Source organism: Manis pentadactyla, chromosome 3 (assembly GCF_030020395.1).
Source record: "Manis pentadactyla isolate mManPen7 chromosome 3, mManPen7.hap1, whole genome shotgun sequence".
In the NCBI taxonomy this organism is placed as follows: domain Eukaryota; kingdom Metazoa; phylum Chordata; class Mammalia; order Pholidota; family Manidae; genus Manis; species Manis pentadactyla.
In genome coordinates, this window is record NC_080021.1 from 150,391,511 (window position 1) to 150,412,056 (window position 20,546).

Here is a 20,546-nt window from a genome sequence, read left to right on the forward strand (position 1 = left end):
TTTTTCAGGGAGACTGGTTAGGTCTGTCTCCTTCTCTGGTGTTGTCTCTGTGATCTTTGTCTGCCTGTAGCTTTGCCTTTTCATGGTGATAGGAATAGTCTGCAGAACTGGGACGAGTGACGGCTGGAAGGACTTCCTTTCTTGTTGGTTTGTGGCCCTCCTCTCCTGGGAGAACAGCGGCCTCTAGTGGCTTGTGCTGCGCAGCTGCGCGCAGACAGGGTTTCTGCTTCCTGCCCGGCTGCTATGGAGTTAATCTCCGCTGTTGCTGTGGGCGTGGCCTGGCTCGGGCAGCTACTCCAAAATGGTGGAGTCGCGTTGGAGCAGGAGCTGCTGGGAGGCTATTTATCTCCGTAAGGGGCCTCCCTGCTCCCTGCAGCCCAGGGGTTAGGGTGCCCAGAGATCCCGGATTCCCTACCTCTGGATTAAGTGGCCCGCCCTGCCCCTTTAAGACTTCCAAAAAGCACCCGCCAAAACAAACAACGACCACAAAAAAAACAAGAAAAAAAAATTTTTTTAATTAAAAAAAAAAAAAAAATTTTTTTTAATTAAAAAAAAAAAAGGTGGTCGTTCGTTTTTCTTTATTCTCCGGTGCCAGCCTCAGGCCTCTTCTCACCAGTCTTTCTGCCCTGTTTCCCTAATATTGGGGTCCCTGTCCCTTTAAGACTTCCAAAAAGCGCTCGCCAAAACAAAGCAGCAAAAAAGCAAAAAAAAAAAAAATGGTCGCGCGCTTTTCTTATGTCCTCTGTCGCCCAGCCTCCAGTGCCTGCTCACTGTTCTTGCTGCCCTGTTTTCCCAGTATCGAGGGCCCTGCACTCTGGCCCGGATGGCTGGGGCTGGGTGTTCGGCAGCCCTGGGCTCCGTCTCCCTCCCGCTCTGCCTGCTCTTCTCCCGCCGGGAGCTGGGGGGAGGGGCGCTCGGCTCCCGCGGGGCCGGGGCTTGTATCTTACCCCCTTCGCGAGGCGCTGGGTTCTCTCAGGTGCGGATGTGGTCTGGATATTGTCCTCTGTCCTCTGGTCTTTATTCTAGGAAGGGTTGTCTTTGTTATATTTTCATAGATATATGCTGTTTTGGGAGGAGATTTCCGCTGCTCTACTCACGCCGCCATCTTCCCACTCCTCTGATGATAGTTTTAATTAAGGAACTATTTCCAGAGTTGTGAACAGGTGAAAAGAACCAACATAAACACCACAGCCTCCAAGAAGCACCAACAGCAGAAATCCTAGGGCCCAAGGGGCAAAGGAGAGCACTGAGAACCAGAGCCACCGACGAAAAAGTGTGACTGTGTAAGATGCGAACGCTAATGCATCTACATCCACCCAGGGAGGAGCGGGGGAGCCTTCGCCTGATCTCTCATCTTCTACCAGGCCCTCCCATGGGCTGATTTCAGCCAGAAGTCAGAAGGCAAGAGAGCCTGCATGATAAAGTCTTAAGAAGTCACTGTCCATAGGAGAGCAGAAAAGGGCAGACAGTGGATGGGGGTGGAAAAGAGGGCAATGAAACAATAATTCACTTGGGCATGTCCTTTAAAATGAATTTATGAGAAGAGTGGTGGGTGCAATCTTGACCAGCACCACCTTAGAACAGTGCTGACAAAAATGTGTTGATAAAATCAGCCTGCCTCCTTGTACCAGCCCCAGGTTCCCTCTGATTTCCCACTTGAGTGTTTCTCCTCAAACAAGTATTTAAGGGAAGTACCTTATGTAACAGCAAAAAACTAAAAAATTCAGGGAGTGTACTAAGCAGCCTATCTGCCAACTTCACTTTGACTGGTTTTTGTGAACCAAGTCATGATTGTTCCATAGGAGGCATGGGAAAGGTCTTGTGGAAGAAAGTGAAGGATAGCAATCAAGATAAATAAAATGGAAATCAGGTGCATGCAGCTGAGAACAGCCAGAAATTTAAACACCCAACTCAATTATTTGGGGGATGAATAAATTAAATGATCACCTGAATTATCACAATTATCACGGGGATGAATAGCTTATCACCTAAGAATAGTCAGAGGAAAATAACTGATTTTTTGACAGAAAGACAAAAGCAATCCATTGGAGGAAGGATTGCCCTTCCAACAAATGGTGTGGAAGCACACGGACATCCATAAGCAAAACACAAACAAGGACCAGGACGTGGGTCTCACACGTCACACAAAATGGCTCAAAATGGATCAGACATAAATGGAAAATGGAAAGGTATAAAACTTTTAAGAAAAAACAGGGAAGAAAATTCCCAGGTTAGGTAAAGAGTCTGTGGATTTTATACCAAAAGCGCATCATAAAAAGGAAAAAATGAAAAATTGGACTTCTTTAAAATTTAAAATGTTTGAGACAGACTCTATTAAAGCTACAGACAAAATATTTGCAAACCACGTATTTAGCCAAAGACTAATATCTACAATATAAAAGTAATTATCAGAACTAAACAATAAAAAGTAAGGGATGCCAACATATAAAACACTGACAATCCCAAATTTTGGCAAGGTTATGGAGAAACTAGAGCATTTGTACATTTACTATGGAAAAGTAAAAAGGTACACCCTTTCAGGAAAACAAGTTGCCAGTTTCTTAGAAAACCGAATATGCAACTACTGCTTTACAAAAAGTGAGGAATTTTTCTTGCTGATGCCATTTTCATCTTTATACTGGTTCATGGAATATAGCAGAAAGTCCAATTGCTACAATGCTAATGGAATAAATCAATTATCTTCCAGGGACATTTATCTCAATAAGCTGCACCCAGGTGATAAAATGTAAGGAGTCCATTTTCCAACTCTGAATATTTTCTGTAACTTAATGTGAAAAAATCTGCATCCTTAAATGATTATAATTTAGGATCCAGGCTCCTGTCCCTTGATTATCAAACCAAACCACTGCAATACACACACCAAAGAAAATTGGAACAGAAGAACCAATGATGTACCAATTGTCCTGTAAAATCACTTTATTTTCTGCTGCATAAACATTTTTCTCAGGTAACATTACCAGAACAACCTGTTTACAGGTTTTTGTAGTTTTAGGTAAATATATTTTTAAAAAACTTGTCTTTATTATCTGGAGTTGTAATATAAAAAATGATTTATAGGCTATATTTTCCAGAAAGCACTTAGACATTAATCCTGCCAAAGAAACTTTCCTATCTAAGTCTATGATGTGGAATGAAAAGGTAAGATTAAAAAGTCTTCTGATCAAAAAGCTTGAGATCATCAAAGGAATGTTTAGTTTCCTCCACAGAGAGCCACCAGGATTTTTTCATAATCTCCTTTGGTTTCATCCTGTTGATTAAAAAAATAGAGTGGAGTATATTTAATGCTACCTGAAATCATAATAATGTAAGGTATTTTTTAATTATGGAAGAATTACTGTATTAGTGGACTTAACAGTTGCAGAATATACAGTACATCAGCTATCTAGGATTTTTTATAAGAATATCATTTATTTAATTTAATAATTAACATAGCAGATAACTGACACCTTTAATTGACTATTATATAAAAAGCAATGGCTTTCAAGATTCATATTGTAAACATTTCTGAACTGATCATGTTGTATGTCAGAACCATTATTTTCCAAGAATGAACTAGCACAGAGAATTGAATAAGTATAGCACAGTGTCATTTCCTATCACCTTGAGGAATAGCTGACTCACTTATCAGAGAGAAAGGTATAATCCTGTGATTTTGCTGCTTTTTCTTGGTAGATTTTAGTTATCAGTATAAGTAACAGATCAAATTTAAATAGTCACCTGTCTTTCAATAAATTCAAAACCCTTGACTGGTCTTTCTTTCTGATTTTTAACATTATAATAAGATATCTTGAACACGTATGTTATACATTTCATAGATGACAAAATTAAGGAACAATTTAGAGTAAGTTTCTATTCTTGTGATCAATATTCATTGCAAAATCAATCATTGTATTTACCGATATAATTTTGTTGCCAAATATACACACAGCAAACTAAGTATTTCCATGATGGCTGAAAATTTTGTGTGGTTTATCAGTACAGAACTCCCCAGGAAATTTTACCCTGCCGAGTTTACTAATAAATTATATTGCCTAATATCACAAATTAACCTTACATATGAAATGTATGGTATAGTAAGTCAGTCTTTCTCTTTGAAGAAGTTTCAAAAAGGATGGTCATTTGTGGGGGTTAGTGTTCTAAAAATCACAGCCTACCAGAATGGCTTGGCAAAGAGAGACACCATACAGCTTCTGATAGCATGCTTTGATGTCATTCATGTCGACTTCAGAACGGGAAACCATAATCCTGATCAGCGTCTTATGCCGGGTTCCAGCACCCTGTCCAAAACAAAGGACGGTGAGTGCTTCTCAGTCTCAGAGCCCACTCATAATAAAGCAGGATATGGGTTTGAATGTGAAGCTTGTTTACCCACAAATTTCTATAGAGAAAGTATCTCTGCATTAGAATATATATGCACACCCATGCATGCATGCACTTTACACAGTTGGCGGTAAAATGACGAGATCCGGCTCATGACAGCAGCAGGATGTGAGAGTTTTTACAAACTCCAAACTGGTCTTCTGCCATCCAGCATTCCTTCTGTCTAAACTATTCGATAATTTCAAATATAGTGAATTTTCTGAATTGCAAATCTCATCATCTAATTCAGATGTACTTAACAACCTTCAATGGTCTTCTGTTGCTTTTAGGATGAAAACCAATCATTTTATCTGGGCTTACAATGCCCTGCCTAATTCTACAACCTCTTCTCCCATTATGCACCATCACTCTAATTATATTCATTAGCTTGAAAGGGTCAGGCTACCTCCTCCTCCTGGACCAACCTTGCTTATGCCTCCATCTCTTCCACCCCTGCTCTCATCAGGCTAATTCCTATCGAAATATCAGGGCTTAGTTTAGCTGACAGCAATGCTACATTGATTTCTCAGGTCAGGGCACAGGTCCTTCTGCTCTTCCACAATATGAGGTATTCATCATTACCCATCTAATTATCTCCCTAGGCAACAGCAGGTGGTCAGGGACTGTGCTGCCTGCTACATAATGGCGCAATCCCTACATTTTATAAGGACTCTCTCCTATTAAGGGAATGGGTAGATCTCTCTGAAGACTTTCTTGTTTTGGAGTTGCAAAGGGAAAAAAAGGCATAACTTTTGATAACTCAAGTATACAGGTGACATCGTATATAATACGATGTACGCTAGCAAATAAAGAGTAGTTGAAATGCTGTCTTAAGTGAATCTTAATAACATCTACTTCAGTAATCTTGGGATGACATTTTGAAATCTTAGAATGACATTCATCCAAGGCATGGAAGACAGAATAAAAAACACAAGTGAAATTTAGAAAAGGGGGGATTGGAAAACTCACACCATTAGCAGAGAAAGTATGTAACTGTTAAAATCACACATTAAAAGAGAAAGTATGTAACTGTTCCTCTGCTGACTCAGGTGTTAGGCAAATCATGAGAAACCCAGAAATTACTACAGGTTCACCTTACTATCTCACCTATTAAAAAGTACAACAAATCTACTGGACCTTTATTCTACTAAGGAAGTGTATTACCTCTTGCATTAGATGAAACAATGATTCTTTCTAGTGGGAAGATATTAAAATAAGTGTGATTCTCAAACAATAGAAGGTTTTCTGTTCTTCTCTCCACAAACAATAATTTGACCCCTAAGCACAGCACATAAGTAAAATGTTACCTTCATGGCATGATGAAGTTTCTCAGCAAAGTACATCGGGGTGCATGTGGCACATTTCACTGCAAAAGAGGCACATTTTAGTTGACATATTTGCTACAAAAGAAGGAAGATCCATATGAAAGAAATAGGAAATGTACTTTGCTGGTAAATTTCTATTCTTCACCCCAATCCTTACTCCCTCCCAATATATTTGACTTACTAGAAGGTGTTCTCTAGATTGTGGCATTGAGTATTCTTTTCCCTTACAACATCACCCATCTGCTGTTACCTTGAATCCACCCAATAGGAACTTCAGTAGTTCATGATATCCTGAGTATACTCTTTTTGGAAATAGGAAAACCAGTAGATATTAAAATCTACGTGGGCATACAACAAATACTTTTTTTCATGTTGTAGTAAGAAATTTTTTAAAAAGCAGGTAAGGAATTATTTTAACTATAAAGCAGTTGCCAAATAAAATACTAACAGGTCTGTCAATGAGTAAGACTCTTTGCCTTGCTACCCAAAGTGTGATCTATAAACCACAAGGATTCCATCAACTAAGAACTTATTAGAAATGCAGAATCCCAGACCCTACCCCAAACTTACTGAGCCAGAACCTGCATTTTAACAAAAGTTCCAGGAGATTCAAGTGCACATTCATGTTTGAGCAGCACTGCTTCAGAGCACTTCCCAGTGCTTCCTAGCCCTGACTAGCCATCTGAATAATGTGGCAGAACTTTAGAACTTTTTTCTTCTGAAGACCTTTCCAGAAGCCGATGGAGACTGAATCAAACCCCCTGGACTTGTTCAGGATTCTTCAATTAACAAGATTTGAACTTGTGTTCATGTAAGTCCAAATCCCATGCTCTTAATGACTATTCTAACTTTCCTCAGTGCTAGGCCCAGCCTTATGCACTTCCTGGCATAAGTAGGTGCTCACTGAGTATTTCTCATCTGCCCATCTTTTTGAAAAAGGGAATAATCACTGTTGTTAAGAAGCCAGTTGTACACCTTTAGCTAAATGTTCATTGTTGTGTTACATGCCGCTGCAGTCTGACACACAGATGAATTAGATCTGCTGGATTATTTTATTTTATTTTTTAGATTTTTTGTTTTTTAGATTATGGGACAGCCCTGACAGTGCAATTTCAAGTTAGAAAATTCGTCCCCCTCCAGGATTACATACCAATCGCTGTTAAGCATTTCTCGATGTCACCTTTCAACTCCAGGTCCAGAACTTTGTTCATGTCATGCTGACTGTACTTGGTGTACCTCTGAAACACTGAATAGGAAATTGAGACTAAGAGATGGACAAAACATCCTATGGACAAACTAACAAAATCAGAGCAACTGACTCAAAGTGTAACTTGGGGTGATGGAACTTCAAAACACACATTTTAAAGCTAATCACTCAACTGAGCTTATTTTGGATCCTTCATCTTCTCCTAGGAGTATAACTCACTTGGCTGTTTTGGGGACATTCTTGCAAGTGTTGACATTTATTAGAAATGACATGTGATTGATGGCCGTAAAGCTTACTAAACCAGAGCTAAATGCCATAGCAAATGGATCTTCCCTTGTATAAAGATCTGCCTGGTAAATTTCTCTTAATTGTAATGCTACAAATCAGTGTGCTATCTTAAGGTAATGAACTTTAGGTAATCATTATGACTTTTCCTTTGCCGTGGCTTCCAGGAGGCTCAGAGGCAAGAACTCTTTCTGGTCTTTATTTCTGAAGCAACTATACGCTGTTTGCTTCACTTAGCCCTGAAGGTTTTTTTTTTTCTTCATTTCAATTTCGTGTTCTCTGTTGGATGTATACATTTTGTCACACCTGTTCCAAATACTTTGGGGGAACATAAATATTGACTATAATGAAATACTGCTCTCACAAAATGTTTTGCAAATACTGTAAAATGGTGGCTGTGCAAAGTTGGACACAATGTACAACTAGCAATTAGGGGTCAGGCGCACCACTTCCGTTGGATCCAGGAGGGACACTAGTTAAGACTTTTCTCTTTCTTTTCTCCCACATGTCCTCAAAATATTGCATCTTCTATAAAGACTTTCCAGGGAACATTTCTTTTTTCTTCTTACCTTTGCGGAGATGGGGATAGCTTCTGGTAGTAAGAATGGTAACAAACACATTCACATCTGTCCCTTTTCTCTTTTCTCCTGCTTCATATAAGGCCTATTAAGAAACACAAAATAAACTCTTAAGTATATGCTGACTTGATTTCTGCACAATAATATCAGACCTCTTCAAAGATTTTCTAGGCTTCTGCTTTATGTCCAGTATGATCAGGGTAGGCAGTGCTAAGTTTGCAAGTTCCTGAAAGATAGGGATCTGATTTTGCCAAGTAACTTCCACAGTATCTTTCAAGGTGTCTTGCAAGCACTGGAGACTGAATGTATTTTTGCAGAATAAAGGTTTGCTACATTAAATTGCCTGAAGATTATGTCCTATATCAAGACAACCTCAAGGGACACCCTAAAAAATTTTTTTTGATTCTTAATTGTTCAAAGTAATTATCAGCAAATGATACTAATACATCAATACCTCCACCACAACCTAGATCATGAATTTTGATGTTAGAATTTCTGGATCCAGATTCTGATTGTACAACTTAGTAGCTCTGTAATCTTAGACAAAATATTTAACCTTATTAAACTACAGATTTTCCTCTTGTGTAAATGTAAACGCTAATTCCCAGCATGTTGTCATAAGCATGCTCTGTTAACTTTGAAATGTTAATTATCATCACCCTTCTATGTCACATGAATCCATGTGGCTGCTGTAAATGTATAGCTAAGAGCCTTGATAATTTTAAGCTGGAAAGTAAATTCAGAAATATCACAGGCCAATAAGAATAGCTTCCTATTACAGGTGATTATTGAAGTATAACATATTTTTTTATTTGCACAATTTCTATTCAAATAGTCCATCTTAAAAGGGCATAAGAAGTTATTTTAGACTTTTCAAGCAAACATCTGATAAATATGCATTTTTTCAACAAAAAGTTAATGAGTGTCTTTTATGTGCAAGATGATGTACTGGTATGTGAATGGAGTAGGGGTGGACAAATAAGTTTCTATCCTTACTGACTCATTGCAATGAATTTTTGGAGAGAATACTACACTATAAGGAAGGTATATGTAAATAATAGTTGTCCTTTTTTATTTTTAACAGAAATTCAGACCCTAAAATAGCACGATTTTTTAATGTTGCCAAAGCATTCATATGCAAATAACCAGCAACCTCACTGAAACTACACATAACAATACACTTGAAAGTATACAAATGTGATTATAATTATTTATAATTATAATAGCTTTACCATAATGTTTTTGCAATATAAATATACATCTATGAACCATCCCAATGCTCATTGTTGAAAGAATGTTATATGTTCTTACTCTTTCCACTCAGTTAAAAAATTACATTTCCCCTTCTTATACCTGGTAAAATGAAAATTCAGAGTTTTCTCAACAAAACAATTCTTGGGAATGGCAAATCAAATTCTTGTTGTTCTCTTTTTATCCCCTCCAGCTATCTGAATAATGAGATCTCTCGAAAACCTATGGACCACATTTTTTTCTCCGGAGCTGCTCAAGTACAGGACAGTGTACGTCATTCAGGAAATGAACGAGATCCTCTTGGAGGATCTGACATTTGCCTTCACCTGGAGGATTAGGGAATCCCACCTAAGGTAGGGCTTCTCTCTGGTAGGAAGATCAACTCTAGGAGTATTTTTAAGCACTTGCTTACCCGGGCATCTGTATCAATCAAGTCGTTATTCATACCAAGATCGTCACATCGGTCACCCTGAAAAAAAATCCCATTGTCTCATAAGTTGTCTTCTAGAATGTAATCACATGATTTCCTTAACCCCCTTAAAATCAGATAAATAATATTCTTTGAGGAAAATGGAGTCAGTTGCTCATTTCTCAAGTGAGATGAAATCTGAGGTTTTACTCATCACAAAAGGAGAGGCATTTCCTGAACCTTTGGAATTACCTTAGCAAGGGAAAGCAAAGCATTCCGGAATTCTCCAGATGTGTCTGAGGTGATGTCTTTAGCCAGATCTCTCTTCAGTTCTGAGAAATAAGAAGAGTATACTTTGCAGTCAACTATTGATAGTTAATGGTGGTAGGAGTAATATCTGTCATCTCTGTTTTGGCTCACAATTTGCAATGCCAAATGTTCAATGACTTACAGAACTTACTTTAAATATCATTTCTTTTAGATAAAAATCAAGAAATTGGAGCAAGTAAAATTTTAGATCATCAAATTTATGTACTATGGGATAATTTAGATAATACTGTGAATGAAAAACTACAGTCATAAAACTTTTGCTAACAAAAATAAATTTTTGCTAACAAAAATAAATAATTAATTCTGAAATCAACCATGCCAGAATTTAAGCAATGGGATGAAGAGAGCAGTTATATAAAAGAATAAACTATCTATCTATATGCACACATGTATATAGATATGTGTAGCTGTAGATTCAAAACTTTTCTTTGTCTAACCACCTTTACTTAACTATGCAAAATAATGTTAAAATGCAAAAAAATAACTGAATTTGTAACTGACTAGAAGACAGGGCAATTTAGTAGGCTATCTTCAGACTATACCTTGGGTATAATGGAGAAATACGTATAAAAATTTACCTTTGTAAACTATGTTTTATCAAACAAAACTAATATTGCCTCTCGATTATTATGGCTGAAAAACATCTAAGACAAATACTGGTAAAAAGAATTGCAGACAATGAGGTTCAAAGCTTCGTTATCCTCATTCCTTTATTAAACTGCTCTGAAAACAATATGGGAAGGTTGTTGTATTCTCTGTGCTTGGTATAAAAATCAAGCAGAGAGATCCTCCATAGTGTCACATATTTGGTTTGGGGAAACAAAAACCTGGGGTCTTGGAAAACTAGAAGAGGAAAACAGTAAAAGACCTAGCTCTGCCCAGGACCCAGCTGCAACTACCCTCTTTACAGTGTTCTGCATGTCATTTGAAACTGTTTCACTGAATAGATAACAGGAGCCATAGCTGGTTTTACCCCCATGCATCTAACTAGAGATAAAGAGTGATAAATAAGTGAGTCATTTATGTTCATAGTGGCGAAGTTAAAGTGCCTATCAGAATATTATAAATATCTAGCTCTTACCTTTTCAAGGACAAATGGTGAATACAGTTGCCCCTTAAACAACATGGGTTTGAATTTATACCCTTGAACTTAATAATTGTCACTATTTATATTCAATAACCATATTGGAAAATTTTTTGGAGATTGGTGACAGTTTGAAAAAATTTCTTTTCTCTACTTTATTGTAAGAATACAATACATAATACATATAACATACAAAATATGTGTTAATCAACTGTTTTTTATTGGTAAAGCTTCCAGTCAACTGTAGGCTATTAGTAAAGTTTGCAGGAGTCAAAAGTTCTATGTGCATTTTTGTGCAGGGGGTCAGTGCCCCTAATCTCCACATTGTTCAAGAGTCAACTGTATTCTGCTTGGAGCTTTTAATTTCTGTGTTATCTTTTCAAAACAAAAGACAATGGGATATTTGTATGAAGTAAATCTCAGAATAATAAGACGTTTTTAGAAAGTTTTTTACATTCAATGACTGGAATTGAATTTTACATTATAATAATATGTGGCTACTTGTCTGAGAGGAACATTTCCTATTCAAGTGCACACTTGGTGAGAGCTGGGGCTTTGTCTCCCTTCTCAGCACACTTGCGACTTGAATGCTATCTGGGAACGGTCTGTGCGTGCAGTGCACGTGTCAAATAATGAAGAAATGCTTTAATATGTGGAGTTTCCGAAGGCCCCATAATCTTAATTTTAAGAAAATCCACACTCAGTTTTAAGAAAAGTGTATTAGATTTTCTTTCCAAATAAGGCACTGAGACCACTGGACATAAAAACTTGCCTTCTCTATAGACTCTATTAATTTCTCTGATTTCTTTGTTAGTTCTTGTTACCAAAATTTCAGTCAGAGTATCTTCATCAGTTCCAAGGCCCTGTATTGAAAAAGAAGAAATGTAAGAAAATCTTTATTCAAGAGCATCAACTAGTTTGTTACATCCCAAAATTTGTTTAAATCTGATACTTGGTAAATTCTCCATAGCATCTAGAAAATATAACAATATTTAATAATTACAATAAGCTCTATCTATATTGCTCCAAAACCAAATGGGTTTAATGCCAGTATTGTGAGCAAAAATATAAAAAGTGAGATCTATGACTCAAACAGTGACATCACAGTGAAAACAGAAATAACACAGCTGTTAATACTAGCATTTTTTTCCCATTTATTTATAATTCATTCCTTTATTTTATTCCCACGGATTGAGAGGCCCTGTACTAGATGCTGAAGTTAAAACGGGAGGAGGCATAAGTGAACTTGACTTGTTCATTCTCTTAAGGAAAATAATTTAGCTTAAGTCAGGTGATTTACCTTCATGGCTGCACGAAGTTCATCAGCATCGAACTGAGCTGGAGTTTTTAACAGGGCCAAAGCAACTTCCTCGAGGTGACCTGAAAGGGCTTTCTTCAGGGCTTCATCCAGGGGCTGTACAGATTAGAATCGAGGTTTCTAATAAGTAACATTCTAGGTTATACTGCAATCACCTGACCTTTAGGTAATCTTACCACTGATTCCAAACCCAACCACCTTTAAGAGCTCCTTTTCTCTTCCCATACAAAAGGGGACCAGATATTTAGATTATCTTAATCTTTTAGATCTAAAGTGATTAAAATGAAATTTACTGAATTCATGGATAAGTTCTTAAAGGACAAGGGTCTCAATCTTTTATACAGGGGAGACATCACAAAGCTCAAAATATAGTGGGTTGTGTATTAATAAAAACAGTAGTAAGGATACTTTAAAAATAATGGATTAATTAATTTTCTAACCTTTGAGGTTTGTACTGCTCAAATAGACACTATGACCATGACCAGACACTGACATTATATAGTTGTCTAATTACACGCCTTAAAAACAAATACCCCTATTATGTATAAAAAATATAAAGCTTATTTTTCAAATAGGATTATATGTATAAACTTTACATTTAGACCTTATATAGCTCAGTGTAAATTTTAGCAGAGGTCACAGTTCAATCAGAACATATTGCCTAGCCGTAGTAGTAATCCTGATGTTCGTTATGTTCAAATTAAAAACTTGTCTCCAATACAGAACACCACATCTTCAAAGAACCGAGGTGACCAATGTATGAAATCCATACATTTGCTAAAATTGATGAAATTACAATAAACTGATAAGTACTCTAGTCCCAGTCTTAGGTTAAGGGGAAAACGGTGTTAGAGACTGAAAGAACTAGGTAGCCGTGCTTCAAAATCCGTGTTTATACATAAACGTAACTGAAATTCAACATTTAATTTACCACTCCGACCTACCTTCCCTTTTTCCTGGAGATACGCTGCTTTGATCTGTTGACGCTGCGCGTTGTTTCTCTTGGTGAGGATATCAATGATGGTTGCTTCGTCCACACCTGGAAATAAAGGGCCACTAGGCTTTTAAAACCAATTTTCTTCATCACCCATAACTGACATATAATGATTCATTATCAAGATGCCCCAAATGAAGTTCTTAACAAACTAAAAATTATAAATTATATCAGCCTAGGGACACTATGTAGCAAAGGGAAACTCTTGCTTTGACATTACATTCATCTGAATGGGAAAGGAAGAGGAAATTGCTCTCAGTCCTCAGCCGTTGCAGTGTTTGATCCCAGTTCAAACCCTAAATGTGAGCAGACGTGTTTATTTCAGCATGGAGTTACTGCTTGAAATAAGCCGGTAGGGGAATCTGTTGCAGCAGTAGAGATTCCACTTATTCGATCAAGATTTTTCTCAGTGATGAGATAGGAAATCTTCGTTGGACGAATAAATCTTTTTATCTTCAAAATGAAACAGACTCTTTATATTGCACGTGTCTTTTTTGATAGCCATTCAAAAGGCCACTCTGAAATGTAAAAATGGGGCTGTTTCAGGGTAAATTACCTTTAACAGTTATCGCTTTATACAAGGCAGCTACATCTAAGGAGGGATCGAAGCTAGGATAGGGGCTCACTGCTGACCCAGGACCACCTTTCGATCCTTTCACAGTTTTCTGGGGATGAGAGAGAAATCGATTAATGTCCATTCACTCATATTAGGTTCTATTTTAATATTTAACTAGGTTATTCTATTGTCACTTGACTTACAATGTATTCCTGCTCTTCATTTTCAATAAACCAGGCCTGCTTCAGGAATTCTGAGACCATTGCCATTTTTAGAGAAATATCTGCAAAGAAATGATGCTTTTATAAAACACAAACCACCACACATATATACTACTCCACTCTCTTAACATATACAAGTCAGAGTAACCTTAACCTTACCTCCCAGGATTATTCTTCAGAGCAAGATAAAATGCCAGATGTAAGTTTTTTAAAAAAAGGAGTGTCTTAACCCTTCAACAAAAACCCATATCCTCCACTCAGACACTTGATTCTTTCTCAACATATTCAGTCCTGACATTTATAAATCAGATGACTTCTGGAAGGAAATTTATAAGCTGACAAGAGGAACTGGTGATTCACTTCATGGCCTTAAATTTACAAACCACCCACTATATGCCAGTTGCTGAGGGTGAAGAACACTGAAACATTCTCTCTTGCCTCAAAGATCTTAAAGCTAGTGCATGCTCTCGGTGGGAAAACACGAAAGCTAAGATTAACATTTTAGAGGAGGTGCTGGTTGATCTGAGCCTCTCTAGAAATGAGTCGAGATTAACCTAGCAGAAAAGTTAAAGAGAACATAACAGAGGGACGGTTGTCATATTTGGGGAGCTCAAAGAAGTTTACTCAAGCAAGAAATGTTGATAGAAGCCATTACAAAGAAGCAAATGTGTCCCCAAAGCTTTGGGAAAACATTAGTGAGTTTTTTTTAGACCAGAGCAGTATGATGCCATTTCTATTTCAGAAAGATCACTCATCCTGTATCATGGAGAATGGCTAAGAGATGGGCAAGATGGAAGATTAGAGCCCATTTAGTAGGCCTTTAGGGAATCTATGCAGAATTGGTGAGGGGCTGAACAAAATGTCTAAGGTTGGCATTTAAAAGGCAAAATAATCTGTGGCAATCTGCAGAGGAGGATCCAAAACACTATCCATAGAAAAATAGTCAGATGATATTTCTCTCCCAAATAATTCAGTTTCCTTTTCCATTCCTTCGTATAAAATTATTTGAGCACTTGGAATTGGTATACTTACATTCCTACACAGTTGACCTAGTCGTAAATGCTAGTCCACATGTTTTTTCACTAGAAAAGGACTACCTTATACCAGATTCTTTGTTCTGATAGCAAGTATTTGGGTGAAATTGCAACATGGATGGTCTCTTTTGGCAAACTCTATCTTGAAATTTCTTGAAATGCTATCAGGGCTTCGTAACAATTTTATTTAAGTAACCATATATATATTTTAAACCTGACGTATGTTAAATACTAATGTGTTCCCTGTTTCATTCACAAAAGAAGCTGCCAACGATCCTTTATCTGGGGATGTGTTTGTAGGCGTCCACACCAACGTCCACAGGGTCTTTTTCTCCATAACCTTTTGTTTGTCCCTAAGACTGCCATGAGTACACCTGAAGGAGGTTGGAAGTATAATCTTCGCAGCTTTAAATTCTTGATATAAAGCTCAGTGACTCATGAGGAGTAAAACCCATAGCCTGATTCCTTAACAGCCTGTTCAGACTAAGTATTTCAGTCCCCACCTGCTGAAAAATAACTGCAGTTCCAAGTAATGAGATGAAATACATGAGGGAAATCATATCCAAAGCAGAAACTATCTCCACTTAATTACCACGGGGATTGTTCAAATTAGTATTCTGTCATCGGTGAGAAGAACCAATATATTGTGCATTCATTTAAAGTAATCGCTTCCCCCCAGCAATGGATAAATTTAAAGTTATTTCCTGAGGTAAAGACTTGATGTACAATTTTGAGTGAGGTTTTAGTTCCCATTACAGTCGTAATCTGGTGCAACTGCTGTTGGCACAAGGAGTCTCATTTTCCAATTACTTAATTGGCACATGCAAAACTTCTAGCAATTTCTGGTGAAGTTTCAGGAATTTGAAATTTCCATTTTTATCCTCTCAGTCATGCCCTTCATATAGTAAAATCTTCAAAAAGGGCGTTATGCTTGGCCACCGGCCAAAGTACTTTTTAATCTGTAACTTCTAAAAAGACCAAAGAAAAGATTAGAGATAGTCAAATATAATTTAAAAAGTGAATCTCACAACTTCAAAATAAATTTTATGAGAACTTTACTGTCCTTCACTCTGTTTGCACTTCCAAAAACTGCTCACATAGTACATCAATTGCATCAATTTCTTCAAAAAAAAAATTGAGAAAATCTAGGAAATGAATTTTATCTATTAATTACATAGCACAAAATACCAAAAACAGGGGATTGGATAACTTATTTGACAAAACATTGTCCTTAAAGGAGACAACTTTGTAACATATCTCCGGAGATCTTAGATCTCAGTCTGAAGCCATCTGGATTGCCTAAAAGCATTGTCTGGAAAAGAAAGCAGCCTGACTAGAACCTGTCTCAGGAAAGCAGTTAGCGGAAAACGGAATCTCAATCCAGCCACATTATCCCTACTAGCTCTCAGCAAAGCTTTAATACATGAAGATTATGGCAGGATGTAAGAAACTGCTCTCAAGGAAGTATACTGTGTGATGTACTACCAGTTAAGGGCTCCAAGTCAACTGTATAATAGAAATTTTGAAAAGTTGCAACATACCTCACAAAAACTACAACAAAAATATTGTGGCCAAATTATACTGTTACACTATTCTGTCTGTTCAATATGTCTCTCTGCATGAAAACCAGCACTTTGTATTTGATAAAATTCATTCAATATGTTACTTTCAGATTAGGTAACACTTGCTTAACTGTAAATAAATAGTGCATACAAACATGTTTTATAGACTGCCACACATTATACAAAGGTCACATTATTATTACAAGGCAGAAAATAATCTGGTCTAGAAAACAGAACTGTACAGTCAAAAATAATATTTTAGTTTAACCCTATGATTTCACAAAAGGTTTTCCTTTTTCTGCTTTTTTTTTTTTAGTTGCAATGTTTAGAGAGTGTACTGGGTATTTATGAGCTTATTTTCTTAACTAACGTTGGCTCAAATATGTATTTAATGTATTTTATGTGACTACAATGAACTCTGAAATCAAGTTTATCTAGGCCCTTGAAATCTAATCTGAAGGTGTAATTGGCTATTTATATATCGGATGACCTATGTGGACATTAATGATATTCCAGAGTTCTTGTAATTAATTATCTGCCTACCAATTTCATTTATCTGTGGATAAATGTGTAGCTTTCAAGAGATGAGCATTTTTTGTATATTTATGTGCTGTGAGAGAGCTCCTTCCATCTCATTCAGCAAAGAATTAAAGAAGGTAAATGCACATAAAAGGTGTGCCCAAGTTGTTAGAGAGGGATCCCTGCTTACCAAGCTTAACTATTACCTGAAATGGTACATTAGCAATTGCACCAACTTGATAATTTGAGAACACTAAGGCTGGTGGTATAAAAGTTAATTCCTTGATTTTTTAAAAAAACACTCTATGGTTGAATCCTTTACTTTTTAATATACACAGACAAAATTATTTAGTGGCATAAGGACATCATATCTTCAGTGCTCTCTCAAATGTTGAAGAGAAAATAACCATATGGAGAGGGTAGAAGGGAGAAGGGGAAAATTGGTGATATACAAATGTGGTAAAATGTCAACAATTGAGGAATCTGGGTAAAAAGTATATGGTAAGTCTGTGTAATAGTCTTGCAACTTCTCTGAACATTTGAAATTAGTACAAAAGAAAAGTTAAATTTTGCATCAAGACATACAAATCTATGACTTCTCATTCTGAAGTATTGTATATTCTTTTAAACCAATTCTAGAGACCAATAATATGACAGGATAAATGTTATTTTTAATAGTTCACAATAGAGAATCAAATTCACTAACAGTTAACCTATAGAGACTGTGGCAGGTTTCGCCCCACCCTTAGGGAATTTATTTTCAATGCTTTGGCTTATGCACAGTTTGTTCCTTGCATATATATTTCATAACGCCTTCCCACACCTAGCTGTGCGAGGGAAGGCAGACTGTACAATGGCATGATTTATAATGAACCACTTCACGAAAGGTACTCTTATGAATATTTTGTTTCTAGGCCCTGGATAGGGTGTGCCCTATGCCTGGAATGCTGTTTCCTACCCCACACCCACTTCCACTTGCCTAACTGTTGCTAAGACAGGCCTCAGCCTAGACCTCCTCACATCTTCCAGACAGCCTTCATTCATTCAACATGAGTTAGGTGATCTCTGCTTTCCCAAAGCATCCTGCCTCTACCCCAGTACTAGCCGCTATACTTCTGTATTACCACTTTCCATTTACCCGTCTGTCACTGACAGCAGCTTTCCTTGGAGGCAGTGCCAATCTACCACTCATTATATATGATATCTTCATTATACATCATACCCTGATGAAATGCCTGGTATTTAGTATGTTAAGAAGGATCACTGAATGAATAAACAGTGTATCAGTGCTAATTATTCAGGAAACATTTCTATACTAATTTAACAAATGTTTTCTACCCATAACTATAGTATATAAAAGTAAGAATTGAGGAGTGCAAAGCCCTTTTTGATCCTTTTTGACTGACTCCAGGACCTCAAGAAAACATTTAACTTCTCCAGGGAGGACCTTCCTTTATATAAATTAGAGTGTTGGAATAAACTGTAGCTAAGATGCATTACAGCTCTGAAGTGCCAATCTTAAATTTCATCTCAAGTGGATGGAGGTGGAGAAAATTAGCATAATGAAGGAAGGAATTATATAAATTGCATACATTCTGACCTGACAAAAATCTATCCAACTTTAAAGACAAACTCATTTACTCCAAACACTCCTTTTGGTTTATCACTAAAAAAAATAACAGGCCCAGTGGTGTAGCTCTGATTTAAACCGTAAATTAATGGGTCTAGAGAGGATTAAGAACAACGTTCAACAAAGAACATCATAACAGAAATCAACCTTTGCAGATCTTCTGATTGAAAAGTACTTAATAAGCATGAAACTCTAATTGGTTCTTTAAGCATGTTGTTATTAACTATTTAGTCAACATCAGTTAAATGTTGGATATCTGTCAGATGTGGTTGAGCCTGGAGCTAGGGTGGTGACATGAATTCTGAAGAAGAGGCCATTTCAGAATTATGAAACTAGCACTGACCGCATTTAAATCATTTTGCAATGTTAACTTCTCTTCCAGTACCAAAATACATTCCCACAGGTAGAGGGAAATGCTACTTTTTCAAATTTCAACATAATTTTAAAGGTAAACAAGGCGAGAAAAAGCACACCATTCTTAATTAACTAGCATTAAAATTAGAGATCAAGGTGTTTGATCTGACATTCAAAATGGGCTAGGAGAAAAGCCCTTGAAGGAATATTTGTAACAAATAATAGCCAGATATATGGTTATGATTCAACACCGCTCACTTTTGCAAATATATCCAATGCCAGCAAGCACTCAATTTTAGATTTCCTTGTGCTTTTCTAAATGTCTTATGGCCATTACCTCATCCAACAATCAAGATTCTACTAAGAAGATTAATTTTTAGAGGACCCAAATGGCATTCCTCAGGGATAACTTGTCTGACACCACCCAAAAAGTACTTCTCACATTTCCCCTTAGGTTTTTAAATCAGCACTTGAAAAGCCTGTCTATGACACAGAGACTACAGGAATATGAATGTGGCCACACCCTCTTTAAATGAAATGATTAATAAGCAGATCCTCTTATTCTCCATAAGTAAACATAACATTAATTTCAAAATGTTAATTACAGAGGGCATAATTACCACTATGAGGTGTGAATCTATTTAGTTTTCCTTACAAAGGAAGAAAACAAATGATTTAAGTCCTGCTATTTTGAAACAGTTGCCTGAAACCCACCTTTAGCACCTCTGTTCTGGCCTGGCGCCCCACAAGCTCCCACCCTCCAAGATGATTTCCTTGTAAGACTTACACAGCTCTTGGAAACTCAAAACTCGTAGGAGGAAAACACATTCTTTCCTTCTTTTCCATGGTGACTCAAAAACAGTACAAGCAGCCAGTATTGAGCAAACTTTCCATATTTTTTAAATTGCATTTCTTAACTACATAAAACAAAACCTTACAATTTGTGGTTCCTAAGATATACCTAATGTATTTTACAGAAGGATTTACAGAAAGATTAAATGCCCCTAGCCATAAATCCTATAGAAGCAGTATACATTTTAACATCATGAAGGGAAGTTTGCAAAACAACTGAAACTCACTGAAACGAAAACTTAGACTTACCCTTTTTTTCCACCTTCTTCCAAAGAACCACGCAGAGACTCTTCTCTAAACGTTTCACACTGCAAGTGACGCCGTGGGCTTCTGATTTTATAGAATTTGAGAGACAGCCACACCTAGCAACCAGAAGTTAGTAATTGGCTGACTTTTGTTTGAAATCCGGGGCTCCGCCCGGCCCAAAACAAAGTGAAACAAGTCCTGATACTACTCACTAAACCAACTCATAGCTTTCAGCAGGAAGGAAAAGAAACGGAAGGACAGATTTTTTTTTCTTCCTCTTTAGTTTGCTCTATTGTTCCAGAGGGCGTAGAATGTAATAGATTTTCAAGTATGCAGTACCATCTCCCCCCAGCCCTGATCTAATGATTGACACAGTTTTTTTTAGTTAAACAGGTTGTGGAATGAAAAAAT

At 37.0% G+C, this 20,546-nt stretch overlaps 1 protein-coding gene across 1 annotated transcript; it reads right to left on the minus strand.

Moving 5' to 3' along the window:
* Positions 1-2,919: 2,919 nt before the first annotated feature.
* ANXA1 (annexin A1) lies at positions 2,920-20,305 on the minus strand. Its single transcript, XM_036893459.2, has 13 exons — positions 20,139-20,305; positions 13,921-14,000; positions 13,718-13,826; positions 13,112-13,206; positions 12,150-12,263; positions 11,622-11,712; positions 9,688-9,767; positions 9,439-9,495; positions 7,767-7,860; positions 6,856-6,951; positions 5,688-5,746; positions 4,176-4,298; positions 2,920-3,268 (listed from the first exon to the last, which is right to left on the minus strand). The coding sequence occupies exons 2-13, from the start codon at positions 13,984-13,986 to the stop codon at positions 3,212-3,214; spliced, it is 1,041 nt and encodes a 346-aa protein (XP_036749354.1). The 5' UTR covers positions 13,987-14,000; positions 20,139-20,305; the 3' UTR covers positions 2,920-3,211.
* Between the last annotated feature and the right edge of the window lie 241 nt (positions 20,306-20,546).

Bases quoted from the DNA above. Each gene is read 5' to 3' on its own strand.
- ANXA1 (XM_036893459.2), bottom strand. From the start codon at position 13,986: ATGGCAATGGTCTCAGAATTCCTGAAGCAGGCCTGGTTTATTGAAAAT. The intron at 13,827-13,920 runs GTAAGTCAAGTG...TCTCATCCCCAG, and splicing joins ATGAAGAGCAGGAATACATT to AAAACTGTGAAAGGATCGAA. The intron at 5,747-6,855 runs GTATGTAATCCT...CCTCTTTTGCAG, and splicing joins GAAATGCTTAACAGCGATTG to TGAAATGTGCCACATGCACC.